This window comes from Acanthopagrus latus, chromosome 17 (genome assembly GCF_904848185.1).
Source record: "Acanthopagrus latus isolate v.2019 chromosome 17, fAcaLat1.1, whole genome shotgun sequence".
Classification (NCBI taxonomy): Eukaryota; Metazoa; Chordata; class Actinopteri; order Spariformes; family Sparidae; genus Acanthopagrus; species Acanthopagrus latus.
In genome coordinates this window covers 21469743-21494103 of record NC_051055.1, presented here as the reverse complement: position 1 = coordinate 21494103, position 24361 = coordinate 21469743, and the positions used below count along the sequence as shown (strand labels likewise).

Below are 24361 nucleotides of genomic sequence, written 5' to 3'. Positions count from 1 at the left end.
ATCGTTATCATCATCACCATCACCATCATCATCAAAGTCATCATTATCATCATCATTATTATCATCATCATCATCACAGTCATCATCATCATCATTATTATCATAATCATCATCATCATTACACTTTCATTGTCATCATCATCATCATCATTACCATTATTATCATCATTACAGTTATCATTATCATCATCATCATCATCATCACAGTTATCATCATCATCATCATCAACATCATCATCATTACATTTATCATTGTCATCGTCATCGTCATCATCACAGTCATCATCATCATCACAGTTATCATCATCATCATCAACATCATCATCATCATCACAGTTATCATCATCATCATCATCATCATAGTCATCAATATCATCATCATCATCATCATCATCATCTCAGTCACCATCATCACCATCATCATCATTACCATTTTATCATCATCATCATCATCATTATCATCATCTTCATAATTACCGTTATCATTGTCATCTTCATCATATTCATCATCACAGTCATCATCATCATCATCATCATCATCATCACAGTTATCATCATCATCATCAACATCATCATCATCATCATCATTACAGTTATCATCATCATCATCATCAACATCATCCTCATCCTCATCATTACAGTTATCATTGTCATCGTCATCATCATCATCATCATCGTCACAGTTATCATCATCATCATCATCAACATCATCATCATCATCATTACAGTTATCATCGTCATCGTCGTCATCATCATCACCACAGTTATCATCATCATCATCATTACCATTATCCTCATCATCATCATCATCATCATCACAGTCATCATCATCACAGTTATCATTATCATCATCATAATCATCATCATAGTCATCATCATCATCATCACAGTCACCATCCTCATCATCATCATCATTACCATTATCATCATCATCATCATCATCATCACAGTCATCATCATCTCAGTTATTATTATCATCATCATCATCATCACAGTCATCATCAACATCATCATCATCATCATCATTACAGTTATCATTGTCATCGTCATCATCATCATCATCATCATCATCATCATCACAGTTATCATCATCATCATCAACATCATCATCATCATTACAGTTATCATCATCATCATCATCATCATCATCATCATCACAGTTATCATCATAATCATCATCATTACCATTATCATCATCATCATCATCACCTTCATCATCATCACAGTTATCATTATCATCATCATCATCATCATAGTCATCATTATCATCATCATCATCATCATCATCATCACATTCATCATTATCATTATCATCGTCATCATCATCATCATCATCATCACAGTCATCATTATCATCATCATCATCATCATCACAGTCATCATCATTATCATCATCATCATCATTTCAATTTATCATTGTCATCGTCATCATCATCACAGTTATCACCATCATCATCATCATAGTCATCATTATCATCATCATCATCATCATCATCATCATCATCATCATCACAGTTATCATCATCATCATCAACATCATCATTCATCTTTCTGTCATTCCAACTCCTTGTGCCCTCATTTCGCACTGTCTAGAAATATAAATAACATGACCTTTTTACGTACTTTCTGATCTCTTATCACCCCCCTTACTCCAGAGCTTCTCGGCCTTCTCAGCTTTTTCAGATATTCATCTTTCTGCCTTTTCAACTCTTTAAAACATTCAATTTTATGTTCAGCTATCAAAACGTTCACCCTTTTAAGCTCTTTTAGCCTTTCACCTCTAAACTTTTCAGCCATTTTTCATCTTTTTGAGTTCTTTCAGACCTTCAGACATTTAAGACCTTCTTTCAGACCTCTTCCTGTCCTTCATACTTACATATTTTGGCCATAACCATTACAGTTTTTTTAAAGATTGCAGGAGATTTGTCAGACGTTTTCCCATTCATCCTTATGGGGACATTTTCATCTTTGGATCTGCTCCTTCTCCAGCATGTGTGCAACCATTTTAAGCTCTTTATGCCTTTATTCTTTCACCTCTTCTGCCTTTTTCCACCTTTTAAAGCTCTTTCTGCCCTCTTACTCTACAACTTTTGGGCCTTTCCAGTCTTTTTTCACCTTTTTAAGCTCTTTCATCCCTCTTACTCTACAGCTTTTCAACCTATTCAAATATTCACCTTTCTGCCTTTTTCATCTTATTAAAATATTCTTTACAGAAATTTGAAGGACATCTCTCTCTCTCTATCTCTATCTGTCTGTTTCTGTCTCTATCTGTCTGTCTGTATCTGTCTGTCTGCCTCTCTCTGTATCTGTCTCTCTCCCTCTATCTCTCTGTTTATTTTACAATCCACTGTACATTGAGAGCCATTTTTTCTGTCGCTAACTCGTCCCACACCGTTGAGCGCACACAAGCAAACAATACATCAAAACAGTCTCAGATCTTGCCTCATGTTTATGCTCCTGTTCCTGTTCATGCTCCTGTCTGTGTCTTGTCCTCCCAGAGCTCCTTTTGTCTCCAGTCTCTCCTTGGTATGTGTTTTTGGACTTTGAGTTTTGCATTTTGGCATTTTCGATTTGAACTTTGCTTTTTGGTTGTACTTTGTCTTACTGGTTTTGTTGCTACTTTGTCTTGCTGCTTTCTTTGCTACTTTGTTTTTGGGGTCTTTGGACCCCTTTGGTTTCATGCTCCTTGATTTTTGTCTTCAGCTTTGAGTTAATGAAGCTTGTGTTTTGTTTTTCCCTGATCTTGCCTCCTGTCCTGTTTGGGTCCACCTCCTTTATCCATATTTTTCCACTTTAACCAAACCTGACACTATCTCAGGTTAGGACTCGAATTACATATATTACTGGTTTAATTTTCAGTAGCTTCTGGGTGCTGACCAAATATTGCTTTATTTTTTATATTTAGAATCAACAGCAAAGCTCCACCACAATCTGGTCCAAAAGGTTAGTATTTACTTGATCCAATTATCTTAGAGACTATCATGTGTATACATGTAATTACATGAGAATAATCAGATGTTATAATTGTTTTGCCTAGAAGTCGAAGAAAATGTGTATGAGGACACTTCTATGGTGTATGGGAACCTATAAAATCAACTGTTTGACTCTGTTCAAGGTAAGTTTTTAACTCATTATTCTGATCACGTGAAAGGGTAGAAATGCAATGAGAACAATCAAAAGTTTAATCTATCAAAAGTACTATAATCCCACAAAAACTGTCCACTCAATGAAACAGACAGTAAATCAAAATAGCTCTTGAATCACTCGTATCCTTTTTTGTCCTGCAGGCGATCACACAATAACATTACCTTCACCTGCACCAAGATAAGAAGACACACCGATGTGTTTAGGATTTCAACATAATAATTACATTTCACCATAAACAAGCGTCTGGTTCATAACATGGAGATAAAAAGCTCTGTAGAGCTGCAGGGTTGGTGATGATACAGTAATTTGAGTTTTTACACTCAAAGCCCTGATACATTTAATGTATTGTGAATATAAGATATATTCATCTGAAACATTCGCTAGCTTTTATTTCATGGAAACAGTTGAGTTAAACATTTCATGTTCTACTTTTATAACACAGTGGTGACATTTGAAGCATTGAACTGTCTGTCATATATATGTTTTCTGTACTGTGCATTTTCTACTATGTATACATAATCTTATTTTTATGCTCCTGATCTCTTATTGTGTCCGACCTTAGTGTTGAAACTGGAGAAATATTTGGTTGGAATAAGCCCTGAATGATAATATTGTCTATATTGTGTGATTCTAACAGCAATTGAATATGTAATTGTTTTTTAAATGATGTCCAAACACTGGCAACTGTGGAAAGGAGATTTTGAAATGTATAGTAAATATATACAAGTGAATCATATTACTGTGTGCTTGAATTGATACATTCGATTTCCACTCTTGAATTAGAAAAATATATGTTGCACTATGACTCGGGTCACAAACACACGGATAGTAGGCATCAATAGCTTGAGGTTTGCTCATTGTCTTTAAGCTGAATTCCATGTAGCTCTTCAACATTTTAACAATATTTTAAACCATGGCAGCAGAAGACGGTAAAACTTTCTTTCATGTTAAAAGCCATGAAGACAGAGGTAGAAAAGCAATGAATAGATAAAATACGGCAGATATAGGCACATTATTTTCTTACTCATGTTTATATAACCAAACTCTGGCAACTGTGGATATGAGATAAAGCTGTATATACAAGTGAAATATATTACCGTGTGCTTGAATTGATACATTTAATGTTTACTCATGTATTAATCAATGAACCTGAACTCCTATTAACCCTTTATAATATTTTCACAATGCAACAACGTTTTAAAGAAAAACAAATATTTAAACCATGACAGCAGAAGACGTTAAAACATTCTTACATGTTAAAGCAATAAAGATGGTAAAGGTAAAGTCGTCATTTATCTTTGTGAAATGTACAGACATGAGTTACCTACATGTTTGGTTATAACTTGTGTGCATGGTGAGAAAAACACACTGAATCTGCATTTATGCCCTAAAGCTGCAAGATGTTGCACTCTTGTGTGTAACTGTCTTTTGTAATAGCCTATTGATGGGTAACAATATGGCTAAAGTATATGAGTGACTTTGAATAAACCCCTGAATATTTAGTCTTGTCAAACTGTGAAGCCTCTGCTGTTTGGAGTTTAAAAAGATATATCACTCCTTCCCAAGACTTAGGCTACTTAAAATCTTTGATTATGTATATAATTGTTGCCGTATGATTATATTGTCAATGATCAACAAGGTGGACTTTGTGGCTCATTTGATTGATATTGCACAGTACTTCCTGATACAACCTTCATACTCTGAAATCAGCATTCACTATTCTTAAATTAGTAAAGAGACGGCGAAGTAGTGTGAGCATCGTTTTTCTTGTCATATTTAATGATACTGGACTTGAAATGGAAAAGGTTGTGATACAGTTCATCATCCTGGGAGTCGTCTCAGGTGAGCTCTTATTATATTATTGATATGGCAGAAAAAAGCAAATATTGATTCATGTAAATTCTCTAATTTAATCATTAGTTATTAATGTTACACAGTGTCAGATCACACTGCCTTACAGTTTTACTTTGGTATTTTTTTTTACTGAAAATAACTCAGTTTTTGCTCTTGGTTATATCAGAGAGACACGTAGTTCAGAATGGATGGAGATATTTGATGTAAAACTGTGAAAACGTGCTCCTGTCAATTTTCTATTTTAATTTCTATTCGATGAGTTGAAGAACACTTAAGCCATTTCAGTGTAGTGAAGAAATTCAACAACTAAATCCTGTGGATGTGTGTGATAGTGATTTTGATTAAGGATATTGTCCGAGCAGCCCATTTTGAAATGTTTTCAAATTGAATCATTATTCAAATTATAAGACTGTTTCTCAGACCTGTGACTTTGGTTCCAGGTTTAACCAAAGGAGCTGGTGTGTTGCCAGATGGTCCTCTAAATGCAACAGTGGGAGGGACAGTGATGTTCACCACAACACTGGCTCCAGAACAACTTACATCTATTCATTGGACATTTGAGGGCAATGCTATCACCTCCAGTGTTGAAAACTCGACTGGACCAGGGTATGAAGGCAGGATCACTCTTTTCTTAGCTACTGGATCTCTGGAGCTCAGGAGTCTGACTCTTAATGACAGTGGAGAATACAGAGTGGTCATTCAACAACAGACAGAATTAGTGGAAGGATCCACCAGACTGGAAGTTTATGGTGAGCAAATGTTTCATATGTTGCATCTCTTCTGGTGCTGAATGGAGGAGATTAATAATACAGTTGACAAAGATTTTGAACTGTATCAGTTGTTGATAATAGTTGAGATCACAGATTTCAATTTCACAGCTGGAAAACCACTGAAGGCATCTCCCAGATTGGGAATACCCATTTGATAAATGTTTCATATGAAACCTCCAATACCAGTGAATCATATTTGGTTTCTGAATGTGACACATTTGAAAATCCTAAACAATCCCAAACAAACTATGAATCATAATTCATACTGTTATTACATATCATAATTCCTATGATGGAATGCAAAAGATTAATGTAGTTGTATTTCAAATAAGAGCAAATCTGTGATCAGATAAACTCTCTAGATGAAACTTTGAGGATTTTCACAAAATTAATCACAAATATCAAAGAAATCCACATTATTTGTGATGAGTGCTGAAAATATTTAATAACTTGGCATGAACAGTGATAATGTTGTAGATTTAAGGCTGACCAAATATAAAAGTTAATGAGTAACTAAGCAAAACAGAAGATTATATATGGGAGTATAACATCCCCTCCTGGACCACACCCATCATCTCTAATCAGGTCAGGTGAGATGTGCTTTGCTTGACCTGCAGTCACACCAAACAGTGTTAATGGATAGGTTCATTAAATAAAATCAGATGTCTTAAAACAACAGTCTGGACACACATGAACATTTAAACAGGACATTTGTTTTTATGCATTCATTTTCTTATGTTATGCCAATAATAAGACACTTTTCTTCCACAGAGCCAGTCTCCAGTGTAATAGTAACTCCCAGCAGCTCAGACTTGATGGAGTTCAGCAGCTCCGTCAATCTGTCCTGCACCGCCTCTGGATCCTCTCTCTCTTTCCTCTGGCTGGACGGCAGCTCGGAGGTCACAGATAGCGACAGATTGCAGCTCACTGATGAAAACTCCACCCTCACTATAGTCAATGTGACCCGCTATGACCAGGAACGATTCAGGTGTCACGTGTCCAATCCCGTAAGCAGTGGTACCAGTGATCCAGTAAACCTCTCCATCATCTGTGAGTTAACCTGAATATTCGGCACTTGAACTGACAACAGCTGCATGCAAACATCATCATCAACATCTTTTTGTGTTTGGTTGCTGTTTTTTGTTCCACTTGTTAATTTAATCATTTCACATTTATAAAGTTTTAATTGCAATGCTGTTCTATTGCATAACAATGTGAAGAAGTTTCTTTTTTTATATATAATAGCACAGTTGTGTATGAATCAGCATCAGTGTCTCACAATGCATAAAGCTGCATCCCATGTATCTTTTATTTTCATGCAATTTTACATGTTGTTAACATTTTCTTTTTATTATCTTTACGTCTACATGTAGACGGCCCAGAAAATGTCACCTTGAAAATATCTCCATCACAAGAATTCTACGTGGAAGGTTCGAGTGTCACTCTTTCCTGCTCGGCTGTCTCCAGCCCGTCCGCCCTCTTTTCCTGGATTCTAAATGGAGACAGCTTGACTGATACTGGACCAGAGCTCAAACTGGTGAACATTCAGATGAGTCAGAGTGGAAACTACAGCTGTCAGGCCTTCAACAGCATAACTCTGAGATATGAAACCTCATTAGTTGTTTCTATACTGAGTAAGTTGCAATTATTAGGTTGAGTGTATGTGGTACTGTCATGGGTCAGAAAGTTGGACACTTGCAGGATGTGTTCACTTTCATAATCTGTTTCACTTAGGTGGGAACTTAAATTGGTGTGCTGTGATATCAATTAATAAAAAAAAAAGAAAGAGATTTAAAAAGACAACAAAAACATTTCTTGCGTGACATTTGGTAGGCATCAGTTTTCAGCAAGACGCACTGTACACAAAGCACCAAATGACAGACAAAGTTAGCGACCAGCTGGTGAATGTTGTGGAATATTTTGCAGCTGAAGAGTCAGACACTTCTCTCATTAGTTGATGACATTGGGATTGCATTCATCAGGTTTCAAGAAACTGGTCCATTACTCTATATTTACTCAAGTCAACTGTTTGCCAACAAATGCGGTCTAGGAACTTTGGTTTTAATGTTGTGTTTACAACTTGTAGTATTAATTCAAAGTGGATAGAAAAAAAAACAGAAAGCACATTACATGGCAAGGATAAAAAGTCATGTAACTGTCAACTCAAATCACATAAAGGGAGAAATTACTGTATGTTTTGCATCCACAGGTATTATGAGACAGTGCCTGTTTACATTAAGTCATGTTCTTATCCCGCTTTTTTTAAGCCATCCCGGACAAAACATCAGGCTGTTCAGCTGGTTGCGTCGCTGGAATAGTAATCGCATGTTTGCTCATCTGTGCAGCAGCTGCTGCAGGAGGGTACTACATCTTTAGAAAAAGGTAAGAGAGCTATAACCAGGGAGCCATTTTCTATTTATCAAACATCAATCACAGTCACGTTAAACAGCTCAGAATTAACAGGTTCGAACCAAAAACACAACTCAAAGTCCTGGCAGTTATGTTAAAAGTTTAGTTGTGGCCACTGTCAGAAACGGGAAGATGTCAATACCCAACAGGAAAGAGATGTAGATAAGTGTTTCCAATTAGGGATCAGGCTAAGTAGCAGATGTTGAGAAGCAGGAAGAGATGACCACAGATGAATAAATGTGAATGGCCCATTTAAAGGTGTGTTGGGGGGCGCAGAAGGTCAAGTGAGGTGAGGGACCCAACAACAGCTGCTGAAGAGCATGTTAGGATCTGAAATCACATGAGAGGTGGTACATGGCAAGTGAAAAGAGGAGATGGGGAACTTGAAACTAGAATTAGGGTACTGTGGGTAAGGATAGGGTAATTTATTGAACCTACAAAAAGTCACTTGCCTCTGTGCTGCTTTTGCTCAAGTGTTACAACGTATTGTATACTCCTGCATCCCAAGAAAAAAAAAAAAGACAGACATTTCCTTTATGATCACATTTATGTTGCAAACAACTCACAAACACAACAGGTATTCTGCATCTGAACACATTATCACATTTTAACAATGATTTATTTCCAATGTTTAGAGCCAGAAACAGAACTTCACCCCCAACTCAGAGACAAGGTCAGTATGTACCTGATGTTACTTTTATCATATGACCACACAGAGAAAATAGAAGAAACTACTGAATGTATTCAACCTTTTTTTTCTTCTTTTGAAGAAGGAGGATCTGTGCACAATGGCCATTCAGATGTGTATGACACTAATTTTGATTAATGTGCTTTCCCTTTAAGGTAAGTTTGTTACTGTCCTCAGTTAAATTTAGTTTGTTTTTTTCTGTATAATTGATTCATCTTGGTTTGAATATACTGAAACGAAACTGCAATTCTTTACTTTAATCTCTTGTTTCTGTCTGTGTCCTGCAGGCGATCAAAAAATAAACACCTTCACTTGAACCAAGAAAAGAAGACACTGCAAATATCAACTATTTCTCCTCTATCTTTAGATTACCCAGTAAACTTATCAGTGACAGGATTACTGTTAACTGACTCATTGGCCAATTGGACGCAGAAGGGCTCCACAAGAAGATGACAGATGTAGCAGCAATAACCTGTTATCATCCTAATCATGCGTAAATGACTGATGCCTTAGCAAAAAGTTTCCTTATTACCCACCCAGTGCTGAGCAACACTGTCATCTCTGCAGCATCTATGGCCTCGTGAAGTCCAATGTTCACTCTCCTTTTAGCAGGCAGTGTTAACAGTGAGTTTATCAGAGCACTTTGCTGCAAACTCAGAAACTATGTTTCCTCAAGTCAAGTAAATTTGACAAAAATCATCACTCACAATGCGTCAACTGGCTTTTACAATATGTATAATATACTACACCATCAGTCTTTAGACCCTAAATTTGAATAGGAAAATCTCCCCCCAAAAGCAAGGGAAAAATTGGAAGACATCTGATGGGATGCAATAGATGAACAGAGAAAATCGCACAATACACAGATTACAATGACAACATTTCTGATGAATGTGATTACAAAATATATTTAAGGACTGTGATGTTGCCAAGTCACCTGCACCATATGACCTCCTCTCCACCATGTTGAACTGAAGGAGGGCAGGCCAAACAAAGAAGACTGGCAAAAAGAATGATAATATATTTGATAAATAAAGTGCAGATAAAAACAAGTGAGCGATGATCTGTAAGTGGACCACCTTTGACATTCTACATCTGTGTGAGGCAGCGACAGGAGGGGCCAGAGTGAGACGAGAAGAGGAGGAGTTACTAGAGAGACACAGCTTGGCAGTTTGAGGGACACAGGAACAACAAACAACAGTTAGAGAAGTGCTGTGTTGACAGTTTACACAAGCTTTTATTGCACCTTAACAGTTGAGTTTGAACATTTCTTAATCTGCTTTTGATTTCTGGATTGTTCAGTCTATATCTAATCTAAAGGGTATATATTTATATTCGCCTGGGCTTTTATAGCATCAAACTTCAGCATTGAATATTGACTATACAGAAATAATGCGTAGATGCAAACAATCATAACTGTTGAAATGAGGTTTATCCTGTCATTGTTTACTTGAAATGACTCATTTACTTGCAAAAAAAACCCCCCACAATAAACAATAAATACAAACAATAATGAAATGCTTCAATAAATTTGTGCTTTGTTTTTTTTATTTAAATTTATGGACAAATTGAAATTCACTGCTGTGACCATTGCCAGTAAAGGATTGCCGGAATGGATGTGTTTTCTGTATCGATTACTTTTGTAACTTGCAAAATTGTTTATTCTAACAACACAACAAAAGCAACAAGCCAGTCCTAATCACCTCCACCTGTCCTGGTGAGCTCACTTATATTCCTTCCTGTATCCAAATACCACCCAGTGTTCAAAAAAGTCAATGGCAACGGACAAATAAACAGCCCTGTTCATATGTTATCTCTGCAACACACGTCATCACACTTTGACAGTCCTCTTTGTAGTTGTTCTAGAGCAGTTGGCATTTGAAAATCGTACTGTAATTGATTTAGAAAATGAATCTAGGAGCTGCACTGCAAAATGCCTGGACTGTGAGACGAATTCTTTATCAGAGCAACTTCTTGTCAACAGCTGTAGTATGCTGCCCTCCTGTGGTCAAACTGTAGTTTATCTGGCAGGAGGGACCTTTTTGGTCGGTACATGGATGTTTCAGAGGTATGATGGGAAAATTTCCATTGCACCAGTACTTCCCTTTGTCATCTTCATATATTTAAATCAGCAACCATCAAGCTGAAATCATTAAAGGGAAACTGAAGTAGTGTGATCTTCTCCTCTGTTGTCGTAGTGAATGATACTGCAGATGAAATGGAAATACCTGTGATACACTTCATCGTCCTGGGAGTCATCACAGGTGAGCTCTCATCCCTTGATACAACAGATAAAAGCAAGTTTTTATTCACTAATTTCTCAGAATGTAATCATCAATATGTGATTTGTAACAGACTCATATTACAACGGAGTACCTATTTTACTTTACATTCTTCTTTTACTGTGAAAAAGTTGATCATTTTTCTTTGTTGTGTTTGTTTTTTACATAAGATGGTATCAGCGTCTCACTGTTAGTAATATCAGTGTTTGAGAAACTTAGTAAGGTGTACAGGCTCTGTGGATGGAGAAACCTCTATGATACCGTCATCATCAAATGTCTTCTCCAAATTCAGACGAGATTGCACTTACTGTAGCAACATGAGCAGCATACACAGTTGTTGCTTTTTTTGGTTTGTTTATGAAGTGCCTCCAAGACTTCCTCTCTTTGCAGTGAGATGAAACTCACTTTCTTCATGTGATTGACTGAGGATGCTTAGCGGCTCTTCTTTGACAACCCGAACATGTCTGTTCTGTCAGCTGCTTAGCAGGCTTAGCTTCATTTTGTGTGATTGTGGTTGTGATTAAAGAAATTGTCCCAGTGCTTCATTTTGCAAAACACTTGAATTATTAGAGTTGTTCTCAGACCTGTAACTGTGTGTTCCAGGTTTAACCAAAGGAGCTGGTGTGTTGCCAGATGGTCCTCTGAATGCAGTTCTGGGAGGGAGAGTGATGTTCACTGCAACACTGACTCCATCAGAAAAACCCTTTACAACTATTGGTTGGACATTTGGGAGCAGAAATATTATCACCTTTTCTGGTGTAAACATAACTGCACCAGAGTATGAAGGCAGGATCACCCTCTCCATGGCTACTGGGTCTCTGGAGCTCAGGAATCTGACTCTTAATGACAGAGGAGAATACAGAGTTCTCATTCAACCACAGGGAGACTTTGCAAAGGAAGGATCCACCAGACTGGAAGTTTATGGTGAGCAAATGTTTAATATGCTGCTCCTCTGAACAGAGAAGATGAACCATAAGAATTAAACACTAAATTAATTATTTTAGATGTGAAATGTTTCACATGTTGTCAATGCATCAACATTATTAGATGACTGTGTTTAAATAAAGATTAAATACATATCATAAAAAGCCCTCCAATATCAGTGAGTCATATTTGTTGTCCAAATGTTATTTAAAAATCTAAAACACACAACACCAAAAATGAATACAGAAGCAGTTTATCTTCTGACACCTTTGTAGTCAAATCAAGCTATAAACCAATGTTTCTGTCTCATAAAAAATGGTGTATAAATACTAATGCTAAGATTTGAATTCTCACCTCCAGAGGCAGTTTGGTTGCACATTATTGTTGACCCTAATCAATATAAACTCACATGTTGTAACCGTAATAAAAGGACGTGAGATTTGTTTGCATAACAAGGAGAATGAGTTGACAAATCCTCATATTGTCAACTGAAAAGTTCAAAAAAATTGAATCTCCCAGTATCAAGTCAAAGTTGAGCCTCAAGTTCTTTTTAATCGTGATTTCTCAAGTCTGAGGTTTGATTTTGGGAAGCTCAAACAGGTTAAGACTTTATTGCACTGTCTTGTGGAGTAGTCACATGCAAGGCTAGTCTTCATTACTTCATGCAAGCTTCATGCAAGCTCCAAGATCTAATACAAACCTTCAAAGTCAATCATGAATACTCATCATGGTGTTATTTATTATGTTAATTATTACTATTAATTATACTTATTGAGCTGACACTTTTATCTAAATTGGCCCACAACTGCGTCAAACCATGAGGACACAACCCCAACAAGTTTGCTGTCCTGACATTAAATCCAAAGATTGTGCCATAATTGAGGAACTTCACTTCTTTCTTTAGAACAATATTCCCTTTGTCTCGTGGTGGCAAATATGAAACCTGTTGGTTTTTCCTCCACAGAGCCAATCCTCAATGTAGTATTCAGTATTTAGTAGTGAAAGTTGGACACACATAATCTGTAATTGTTTACTCAAATCAATGCTCCGTAATATTCCAATAATGGCACCACTATCAGAAATGTCTCAGATAGAGGGTAAAATGCTGGAAATGTTAGTAGTTGCTATATTAAGGACTTTATGTTCCATTAAGTTTTGTGATTCAGTGAGTCAGATATTCAAGAATATAACCATTTTCTTCACCATAATAAAGTGTGTGAACTGTGAACACTTATTCGTGATTTTTTTTTTTTTTTTTTTTCCAAACAGAGCGATTAACAGGTGTTGCCATCACACCATCAACAAACCTGCTGATTGAGAGGAACTCTGTCAGTTTAACCTGTAACGCTGATGCTGGCTCTGGTTTTACCAGACTGTGGACGAAGGATGACTCAGATTGGATTCCGACTGACAATATAACGCTTTACGACAACAACAGAGTTTTGTCGTTTAAAAGTCTGAATAAAAAAGACAGTGGAGAATATTCCTGTAAAATCAGAAATCCTGTCAGGAATGATGAAGCTACATACATCATGGTTGTTAACTGTAAGTAACCACAGTGTACACTGACTGTTCAAAATGATGTGTGCTATAACAACAGTGTGTTACTGATATGTTTTATTTGTCTGCCTTTAACATAAGATTTTACATTTCAGTGACTGAAAGTGGTTTGTTCGTTGGTTCGTTCAGTCGCGCTTCTGGTACAAGACTGTTTAGTGGTGAATCATGTAATGCACAGTTCTCAGCTCCTTGTTCTCAAATGATCGTGCTAACAGTCAACATAACACTGTAGTTCAAGGCAAATACATAGCTGCAACTCCGATAGCTAAACAGTGAACAACATAGTGACTGGCCTGTGAGAACGAACAAATGAACGAGAGAGAAGTGAAACAGGGAATCGGGTCAGTTTGTTCGTGTTAAAGAGTCATTCCTTCGAGCTGATTCATTCGCGACTGACACATCACTGGTAGACAACCCTTATATTCAGTATTATTTGTGCTGCTTTAATAACTGTACAGATGTCTGTTTTTCAGATGGACCAGAAAATGTTCAAATCACGGGTCCAAGTGAGATACATTTTGAACAGACCTTAAAATTAACCTGTTCTGCTGAGTCTGAACCATCTGCTAGTTACACCTGGACACTGAATGGGACAGAGATACACAATTCATCTGTGTTCACTAAAGTCATCACTGAATTTTCTGACAGTGGCAACTACACCTGTCAAGCCATGAATCATATAACTGAGAGAGGATCATCAGTGGTGCATCAAGTGATTGTAACAGGTACCAAGATTGATTGATTGATTGTTGTTGTTGTTGTTGTTGTTGTTGTTGTTGATTGTAGATTTTGTTGATGTTAGATATTGTGCCTACAGTATTATTTCTCTATCAGGATTCCAAAAGATTTTTCCCACAGACCCATTCCAGATGTATTACTTTAAGCCAGTTACGCATCAACAATGGCTTGAAATTCAAGACTCCACTTAGTGCAGTCGAGTAAAATCTTGCATTGCACCTTTTACAGTTAATCATCACAACTATAACAGCAAAACCAGAAATGGTCATTATTTTTATTCCAAGAATCCTTTTGGATTTGTCCATGCAAATGGCAGCTACTGTATCCTTAATCAGAGATGATGGAAATCTTCCATATCTTCAATAACTCCAAACCTTCATGTTTTATTTTCAACAAACTAGAAAGCTTTCAGCCCCAATGGACGCTGACACAGCTGACATCACCTAAGGCAATTTATCTATAAATAAATAATTTACTGGCTGGCTGTGAACTTATAAAGGGAGAAGTTATAGTATGCTTTGTGTCAATAGGTTTCATGAGACAGTTCCTGTTCATGTTCATATTCATATTTCCGTTTTTATTCAAGCCATCCCAGAGAAATTATCATGCAGTTCGGCTGGTTGCATCGCTGGAGCAGTAATTGCATGTTTCATCATCTGTGTGGCAGCTGCTGGTGGAGGGTACTACATCTATAAAGAAAAGTAAGTAGTGAGATAACAGGAAGGCATTTTGTTAAGTCTGGTATAAGTGTCAGCTTAGTATGACTGGGTTTAGACCCAAAAGCACAGCTCAGAGACCAGGCTGGTGACGTAAAAAAATCAGATGTAGTCGGGATCAGAAACATGAAATATGCAAATGTAAAAATAGACAGACAAGAAATGTAGACAGACTTTTGAGTCAAGAAAGTCCATTCAGTCATGTCATTAGAAAGGAGATGGTTTGAAGGGGAAGGAGGAACTAAAACTTCCCCATAACAACAGAAGAACAGATGGGAAATGTGGAACTATGAACTTTGATTACTTATCACTCAAAAGGATGAAGTTCAACAAAGGGTCACTTGCCTATTTATAAAAAAAAAAAAACCCTCATAGTAATACTAACAATAAACTTCTTTTTTAATCATTTCTCAATAGGTGTCTGACTTTATATAACATTATAACCAATTTTACTCTGACAATATATAGTACACTCAACATAATCTGGTCTTAACAATAACTAAACAGCAAAAAAATATGGCTGGACATTGGATGAATGTTAACAGAAGTTTTAGTTAAAATGTGATTATAGACATACACTGGAGATCACTGGAAAATCTTATACTAAACACTAGAACATCACAAAACACATTACTGTTACTGTTGGAATTTTGAATAGCATCTGAATGCATGACCACATTTTTTTTTCTCTTTTTTTTAGAATCCACAACAAAGCTCAGCCACAGCCGGGGAGAAAAGGTCAGTTTTTACCAAATGTCACTTCATCATACACTTACATTATCATATATATATATATATATATATATATATATATATATATATATATATATATATATATATATATATATATATATATATATATATATATATATATATATATATATTCATATTTATATATATGAATATAAATGAATATGTGTGTGTGTGTGTGTGTGTGTGTGTGTATGGCAAGATAGACAGAATAAAGAATATATTACCTAATATTACAATTATATGATTTTTATATGTTAATAATCTGATATAATAAACATTTTATTGTCTAGGAGTGGAAGAACCTGTGTATTCGATCCCTTTGGAAGAAGAGAGCCAATATGAGAATATGAAAGGTAAGTTTATGAGACACTGTTCAGAATAAGAGAAAAGGCTTAAATGTATTTTAGAGAGAGAAGCACCAAAAGTTGTCACAGTTATATACATTTTATATGTCAGTAATCAAATGTAATAAAAGTTTGGGAGGGTTTTGGCCTACAAGGAGAAGAACTGTCACAAAATATGAAAAAAGGTTGGTTTACCTAGTTTTACCTAATCTTGTTAAATATATGGCCAGTTAGACAGAATATATAAAAAACTGCAGTAATTAACATCATATAAATGTTATGTTTCAATAATCAGATGTAATAAAAAAATGTTTTGCCCCTTTAGAAATACAACTTCAATATGAGAACATGAAAGGTAAGTTTTTTTTAACTTATTGTTCTGATTTAGGGGAAAGGCTATGAGAGAAGCATTTTTTCTGAAAAAAATATGTATAATAGAATAATAATAATAGTTATAAACAGAATAATTTGATAATTTGATTTAATTCTAATGTATTATTTATTAATAATTGGATTTTTATTTTTTTCCTACAAGGAAAAGAACCACCACAAACTGGTAATAAAGTATTTACCTGATGTCACTTCATCTTACACTACCATATAAAGCGATTCTAGAATCTAGAATAAACTACAATATATCACAATTGAATAACTGAAAGTTTTTCCTGTTTTTTTTTTCCTAGGAGAAGACCCTGTGTACTTGGTCCCTTACCAATACCAATATGAAAACACTGAAGGTGTGTTCTTAACTCATTGCTTTGATTTAGAGAATAGGGTCATGTATTTTTATGTTATATTTTATTATACTGTATACTAACATATATGGCCAGATGGACAGAATATAGAAAGAATTAGGGTATATCACAATTGTTACAATAGAGACAATGTATACAATTGTTTTAAAGAGATAAGCACCAAGAGTTGTTGTGTATAGTAAACGTTATCACTATTCTATATAGACATAATAAAGAATAACATACAATTTGTCACCATTACATAAATTATATATGTGATTAATTGGATGTAATAAAACTTTTTTTCTTTGCCTCGAAGGAGAAGAACCTGTGTATTTGACCCTATAAATCGACAATGAGAATGTTAAAGGTATGTTCTTAGCTCAATGTTCTGATAGAGAATAGAACATGTGAAACATTAAATGTTAGTAAAATACACTAGACTTTAGTAAAAAGTTCAGCATGAAATCTGATAAAGAAGCACACAGGTGGGATACACCAGATGTCACGTTTACAGAACAAATCCTACAAAATCACAGAATAAACAGATGTATAGATGTTGAATATTTGTATGCTGATCCAGGAGGAACTGAATAGCTGGAGGTGTCACCAAGTGGCACCTGTGCCATACGACGTCCTCTTAGCCATGATGACCTTGGAGGGAAGACAGGCCACACAACAACGATTAGCAAGAATGAGAATACATACAAGATTTGTGTGACTGATTAACCTATAAAAATGTCTAATGATGGTCTAACAAGGTTTTATTGGCAATAAATTACTCTGTAATAAAGTGAAACAATGTTAAAAGAAGCCCACATAAATGTGTCATCCTCTAAACTGTCTGACCATTATTAATATGGCACTGCATTTGTCAGATCAGACTGTGTCTATTTAAGCCACAGTTGGTCCATGTTTGGTAGCATTAGGCGAGCTGTCTACAGTATTATCTTGTAGAAAGGGTAAAATAGCATCTAATTAATAGATTTTGGATCTGATATGGTCTTGGATTTGTTTTTTGTATTGCATATACTTGTTAAATTGTATGTAATAATGTACGAGGATGTCCTATTTGTTTTGCAGTCAAAGGATAATTCAGTCCAGCAGTGTCAAAGTATGGTATATCCTCTACTAGCTCTAATAATACATCATAAGCAAATTCTAATTACAGTTTGATTTAGGTGTATGGTTAATCATAAGACTATATAGATAGATAATATTTACAGTTTTGACCTAATCTGATGTAAAATTCATATTGTTAGCCTAGGTCTTAGTTAGGATATCACACTATTTATTTTTAGTAAAGAACATATTTCTTGGTGATAACTAATTTGACAAATTATGGCTTATAACGTCTTTATTAGATTACTAATCGTATGACAGTGTATATTCACAGTCCAATATAATCCTATAGTCCAGTTTTTGCCTAGTTCGACAAAAAAGAAAGCAGTTAATCCAGCAGTGGATTAAATGTGTGATATTTATAGCTATGTATTAGAGCAGTGTTGGGTACTCAATTGACATAGAAGCTCCAAAAACAGAGATGATAGGATGTGTTGGTAATTATTCAAATTAAAGATCTAAATGTTCATTGTGAAAGGTTTTTTTTATTATTTTTTTTCATGGACTTACCCTAATTATGGAGTGAGCGGCTGACTCCATATCATTCACCAGTAGGATCAGATGAGCTCCTGTTATGAGTGATATTTAATAGGCAAGGACAAGTTAAGAAAATAAGATATTCAGTGGTGATTTTCGGGGTGATGTTGGTCAATTTAATTACCATTTTGGTCCAGACTAAATATCAACTATTCATTGATTTAAACAGGACATCTCCAGTTGTTTGGATAACTGTCACTGGATTGCCGTGACATTTTGTTCACAGTCATGTCCCACTTTAGTGATCGCTTGACTTTTAATCTAGTGCCATCATCTGGTTCCAAACAGTAAATTTGCATACTTAACTGGTAAACTTAGATGGTGACAAAGTCAAACTTAATTTAATATTCTGTACTAGCCTTTTATTAAAGTCAGCATTCTGATGTGTGACAATCATGTCTTCTCTCCATATTGTTACAGTTACTACAGTTTATTTCTTTTTCTGTCATTGGTATAATTCTTTTTACAATTTCTTTTTGTATTGGTTTTATTTTCCTTATTGTAACTGACATATTTCTCTCTGGCTTCCATATAAAGCATTGTATACATTTTTTAAAACTTTTTTTAGAAAGTGCCAAATAAATAAAAATATGCATTTATTAATTTAAAATAAAACTATACTAAAATATTATACTATATTGTACTAATAAAAATAGTACAACAACGTAGTACAAAGCGCTGACTGACAAAGTTCATATAAATATTGTTATTAGTAGTAGTAGTATTAACATCGTAACTGCAGATGATGGCATTTAGCTCAAAGTACTGCTTAATAAATGAATAAACAAACTCTAATGAGTGGTGAATAGTTATCATAGTATCTGGTGTTCAGAGCACAGACCTGGAGTTTTGTTTTCAAATCAGATCAGGTTTACTGTCACGTACACAATCACAGGATGTACAGTGAAGTCTTTTCTCTGTATTCAACCCACTCTATCACGAGCAGCAGTGGGACCAACTCCAGCTCAAAGCCAGCCCCTTGATCAGGGAGTTGAGAATTAACCTTAGTACATGTGCTACTGTGCTATCCAGCGTTTTATCAGCCTGTTATATAAGTCTGGAGAGCCACACTTACAAAGGGTTAAGAGAGGTAATAATTAAGCACATCGAGCCTGCAGACTTCTTGATGTTGTATTTCATTTATTGCTGATAATCTCAGGGACACTCCAACACTCTTGTTCCAACACAGACGGCAGAGGGTCAGCTAACATCAGAAAGGGACCAAACTGAGTTATACACCATGAACTACACATTTCTTAGGTCAACCATCCTTGTGATCCTGTCCTCAGGTAAGAAATGTAATGGAGTGATGTTCAAACTCATCATCTACTGAACCGCAGGTTGGTTAACTCTGTCCACGTTTCAGCAGGTCTTTGCCATGGAACTGGTGTTCTCACTGTTGACTCGATTCGCAGAGCGGCAGGTGAAAGTGTGACCTTTACAACATCTGTGACACCGACCGCTGAGCCGTTTCTCGCCCTGACTTGGAGCTTCAATGGTACCACAAATGTGGTAACCTCTACCAGCGTAGATGTAGTGGGACAAGGCTATGAGAACAGGATCAGCCTGGACAGGTCGACTGGATCTCTGGTGCTGCAAAATCTGACTGAAAAAGACACCGGAGAGTACGAATTGATTATCATCCCATACGGAGCACCGCAGATACAAGGAACTGCCAAACTGGTGGTGCTGAGTGAGTAAGATTTATTCTTCTGATGCTGTATTTAATGTTAGGAGAGAATTTAAAGGTGCAATTTGTAAGAGAGAAGTAAGATAGGTGATGCAAAGTGTCAGTATTTGACAACCTGGAAATATCTTTCTCCAGAGTCACTTTCTGCACCATTACTAGAATGCTTGTGTACTCCCAATATTATATCAGCTTCTATTTACAATGCTTTTTTATTATTCATTTTATCACAGTGCTTGGGTCAAGTTTCTCATAATCTTCATTCATGCTTTTGTGCACAGCCAAAGTGTCAATACTCCCGACAGCCTGCCCCACAGAAGACTTAATTGAAGGAAAAACCTCTGTGAACCTCACTTGCGATGCCAGTGGTGTCGTGGTTACCAGAGTGTGGATGAAAGATGGCCAACCCCTCGCTTCTGGACAGAGATTCAGCTTCCATGATGGTAACAGAGTGTTGTCCATCAGCCCCGTGGACAGGAAAGACACCGGAGAGTATCTCTGTAACGTCAGCAATGATTTCAGCTTTGATACGGCCAAATGCAACCTTAAAGTCTACTGTAAGTACTTGCAATTGTGCCACAGTATGTGTATTAACGTCTACATGTTGTGTTTAAACCCTTATAAGAAGCCTTTTTCTTCACTCTCATCATCATGAAATACCGTGTAGATGATCTTTCTCTCCATCTCATTCATTCCAGATGGACCAGACAGACCAGACATCGGTCAGAAACCGATAGGAGCAGAACTTGAGGATAGTGTCACTCTCAGCTGCTCTGCTGACTCCCTCCCGAAGGCAGATTTTGTCTGGACGTTCAATAACAAGAAGATACATGGGTCCAGGCTCTACATCCATGAGATGGAATGGTGGCACCTGGGGAGGTACACCTGCACCGCCACTAATGCCGTCACTGGTCTGGAGGCCTCTGTGTTCCACACACTGAGTGGTATTTGAGCTCTCTTTCATATATCTCTGATTTTTATACTGATGTGTGATTGGAAATAATGGAGAGAAAAAAAACGGAGTAATGTGTTTTTCTTCTGATCCAGACTCCTCTACTTCCATCAGTGGTTCTATGTCCATGATGGTTTGCACTGTCCTGACCTTGGTGGGACTCATGTTGGTCTAAAGACTGCATTTGCTCTCTCTGGAGATCATTTCATTCAATTATTGTGGTTGTTTCAGATCATTTCTATGTAATTGTTGCTGTGTGCCTTTAAACTAACATAAAATAAAGCTGTGAATGAAAAATGATAGAATGACATCTAGAGGACCTTCACATTTATTTTTGTCCCGGCACTATTTTTTATAATGTTCTGTACTATTCAGCACTGTCATTCATTAATGTGTGTGATGACTAATAGCTGTCTCAGTTCTTTTTATTGTATATTAAGGCAATCTATTATTTCTGTAATGTTGCCTCATATCTACGAGACAAGAACAATTTGTCCTCAGAGCAGCTTTAGTCTCATGACTGCTTCAGATTAATAAATCATTCTTGACACTACTTAACATTTCAGGTGTTGTATAACTGACCTGACATATTTTGTTCTCGTGTCAAATGTATGATGAAGTGTTTAATGTTCTTCAACAATGACTGAATCCTGATCGCATCTTATCAAACTGTCCCCATAATAAACTTTTATTAAACTCTATATCAGATTCTGTAGTGTTAATGAACACCATCATGTACCGTCCATTCTGTCCTCTTTTTTCCACAAGGGTGCACCCGAGTGCTGCCACGAGCTTCCCAGCAGTCTTATACTCAAAACACTTTCCAGCACCAAAGTGGATGAAAAAATTCACATAAAAAAATGCAACTAGTGTTCAATAATAGATAATGGAAACTGGTGCGAAAGAGAGTTTAATAGCTCTGTTTTATCCGACCGGTGTTAATGAAACTAGTGCATCTAGCAGTTGGTCTTGAAGTTAGTCAGTTATTCAAATAGTATAACTCTTAAATAACTACTTCATAACTATAATCTTCTTTTCGTATTTTTTTCTTCTTCCTAACAACAGGCAGTGCGATGGTATTTTCATTGTGTCACTGATTTTCACAGTACTACAGTGAAAAGTCTCTTGAATCTTTAGCAGTGAGGAAACTCAACAGGAAGACATAAGTGTGTTGGATAGGACAGCTGAAAATGTATAAGCAACTTGCTTTTTCTTTTAATATAATCTATATAATCCACTTTCCTCACCAGCATCAATCTGATAGGGATTGTGTCTTTAGTCAAAAGTAGTTCCAGTGGAAACTGTTCAGAATTAAGTCTGTGGATCATCAGATTTAACCATTGAGTCTTTAAAGCTGTGCCTGTATTCAAGTCATTAGAATATGTAGTTATTATTAATGATTCGGAATTTTAAGTATTAGTTTGAATTACTGCTCATAAGGAAACATGACCAAATCTGTATTTTCATGGGAAAAAAAGAAAAAGATCCCAAGATATGTAGTGAGTAAGTGTGTGTACAACTTTTTTAGAAGGTACAAATCTGAAAAAAGTTTCAAAATGTTTTCCATTCATTGTGTATGATCTGTAAAGCTTTACATTTAAATGTGTTGTAACAACACGCTTTTTCCTCTGCTTTATTAGTTTTGCATACTGTCTATAACACATATGAATATGTATAGAACAAACAGGAAAACACGTTTTTTTTTTTATATTTGAAGGAGGTTATTGGTTTGAGTCTTGTAAATTCCATTAATTAAAAATCCAAGGTCAAAACTTTGTTAGTTTTTGTTGTTGTTGTTGTTGTTGTTAGTCTGTGAGCTGCCAGTTGTTTAGCATGAACTTAAAACAGTTAGATGTATGGACGGCAGTATGTACTCGTGCTCTAGAAAATATTACAGCAATCATTTTTTTATGTTCCACACCTATATTTTTGCATTTCTTTATTTAGAGAACTTTTCCACAGCTGCATTTCTTCTCTCCTACAGAAGTATCATTTATTTTTTCCTTAATCTGCCTGCGAGAACTGTTTTTTTTTGTTTGTTTTTTTTTTATGACATAATACAATGTGACTATTGAGTGCTTATCAAATTATAGCCATTATAAAGTTTTATCAAACCTGGAAAGGCTGATTTGCACTTGCACAAATGATCTATTGTGCTGCTGTTGTGTAACATACTCTAAGATAAACTTTTTTTTTTTTTTTTTGCTATGCTTAAACAACCAAGATAACACAAAAAATGTGCATATGTGCTTAACGGCTGTCATACCTATAATTCCATATATGTTATCAGTGTGTTGCACATGTGTTTCAATCATAAACATTGATGAGTGACAAATCTCCCAAAATAATAGGTATGTATGGTATATATGTTATATAGGTAAAGCCCTTCAAGTTGTCTGTGTCACTAATAAATAAACTACTTAAACAGCTAATAACAACCACAGCAACAGCACATCATGTACCGCTTATGATTTTACTGCTATTACCACACTGAGTGCACTGTGTTGTAAATAAATCATATCAGTGTGATATATTGTGTGGGCAGCAGCAACCTGTACAAATATGACTACGTGAGAAAATGTCAGAGAGCAGGAATATTTCATGTCATCAACACAAATAAACATAACCATACATAAAATAAAAAGACGAGGACCATTGAAAACTATTTTCTTTGTCACTACTTCAATGTGAACTTTATTAATGAAGAATTTATTGTAGGACTGATTTTAAAATGATATTAATAATAATAATTTAGTCTTGAATTTGAGTCCAATACTAATAAAAACATAACCAGTAGATTTACAGATTTATTTTACCGCTAAAGTATGTAAATTACCTGACATCACCTCTCCTCTGTATGGTTTGTCAGAAATAACTGCTCAAAGCTCAGAGATTGTAGCAATGACAGTACATTAAAGTAAAAGTGATGAAAGATGAACCAATAACAGCGATTTCATACATATGCAGCACCTGCATCTGTATGTATATGAATATATAATGACATCAGATTTTGCAGACACAATGTTTTGCCGTGTTGCTGTGTGCTCATGAGTAAATGAAGTGTAGTTCATGTGAAACACTTCAATTCACTTGAGGGTTTTGAAAGCTACCTTTGCATTTTTTTGTTTCGTCACTGTCCTGGAT

The 24361-nt window shown here is 35.8% G+C and overlaps 2 protein-coding genes across 9 annotated transcripts in view; both read left to right on the top strand.

Annotated features, from left to right (window-relative positions):
* The window catches only part of LOC119005712 (carcinoembryonic antigen-related cell adhesion molecule 5-like), a 27532-nt gene extending 17159 nt beyond the window's left edge, over positions 1 to 10373 (top strand). Inside the window, exons 11-19 of the mRNA XM_037073579.1 lie at positions 2906 to 2943; positions 4858 to 4989; positions 5442 to 5750; positions 6543 to 6821; positions 7145 to 7405; positions 8039 to 8153; positions 8816 to 8853; positions 8951 to 9023; positions 9156 to 10373. Coding sequence (XP_036929474.1) covers positions 2906 to 2943; positions 4858 to 4989; positions 5442 to 5750; positions 6543 to 6821; positions 7145 to 7405; positions 8039 to 8153; positions 8816 to 8853; positions 8951 to 9006 — 1228 coding nt within the window. The 3' untranslated portion in view covers positions 9007 to 9023; positions 9156 to 10373. The remainder of the gene's footprint in view (positions 1 to 2905; positions 2944 to 4857; positions 4990 to 5441; positions 5751 to 6542; positions 6822 to 7144; positions 7406 to 8038; positions 8154 to 8815; positions 8854 to 8950; positions 9024 to 9155) is intronic.
* Positions 10374 to 11005: 632 nt separating this feature from the next.
* On the top strand, positions 11006 to 21918 carry LOC119006555 (carcinoembryonic antigen-related cell adhesion molecule 1-like). Of its 8 annotated transcripts, XR_005070837.1 has the most exons (13): positions 11006 to 11132; positions 11754 to 12074; positions 13344 to 13619; positions 14108 to 14359; positions 14959 to 15073; positions 15789 to 15826; positions 16132 to 16194; positions 16511 to 16540; positions 16721 to 16741; positions 16869 to 16922; positions 17239 to 17289; positions 19768 to 19867; positions 19948 to 19965. XR_005070837.1 is itself a non-coding variant. In XM_037075393.1 (12 exons), the coding sequence occupies exons 1-11, from the start codon at positions 11087 to 11089 to the stop codon at positions 17265 to 17267; spliced, it is 1245 nt and encodes a 414-aa protein (XP_036931288.1). In that variant the 5' UTR covers positions 11006 to 11086; the 3' UTR covers positions 17268 to 17289; positions 19738 to 19817. The 8 variants fall into 8 exon arrangements, 7 of the variants coding, with proteins under 7 accessions (XP_036931288.1, XP_036931287.1, XP_036931286.1 ...); XM_037075393.1 differs by lacking the exon at positions 19948 to 19965 and having other exon boundaries at positions 19738 to 19817; XM_037075392.1 differs by lacking the exons at positions 19768 to 19867; positions 19948 to 19965 and adding an exon at positions 17503 to 18840.
* Positions 21919 to 24361: the final 2443 nt, after the last annotated feature.

Bases quoted from the DNA above. Each gene is read 5' to 3' on its own strand.
- LOC119006555 (XM_037075391.1), top strand. From the start codon at position 11,087: ATGGAAATACCTGTGATACACTTCATCGTCCTGGGAGTCATCACAG. The intron at 15,074-15,788 runs GTAAGTAGTGAG...TCTTTTTTTTAG, and splicing joins TACTACATCTATAAAGAAAA to AATCCACAACAAAGCTCAGC. The intron at 16,742-16,868 runs GTAATAAAGTAT...TTTTTTTCCTAG, and splicing joins AAAAGAACCACCACAAACTG to GAGAAGACCCTGTGTACTTG.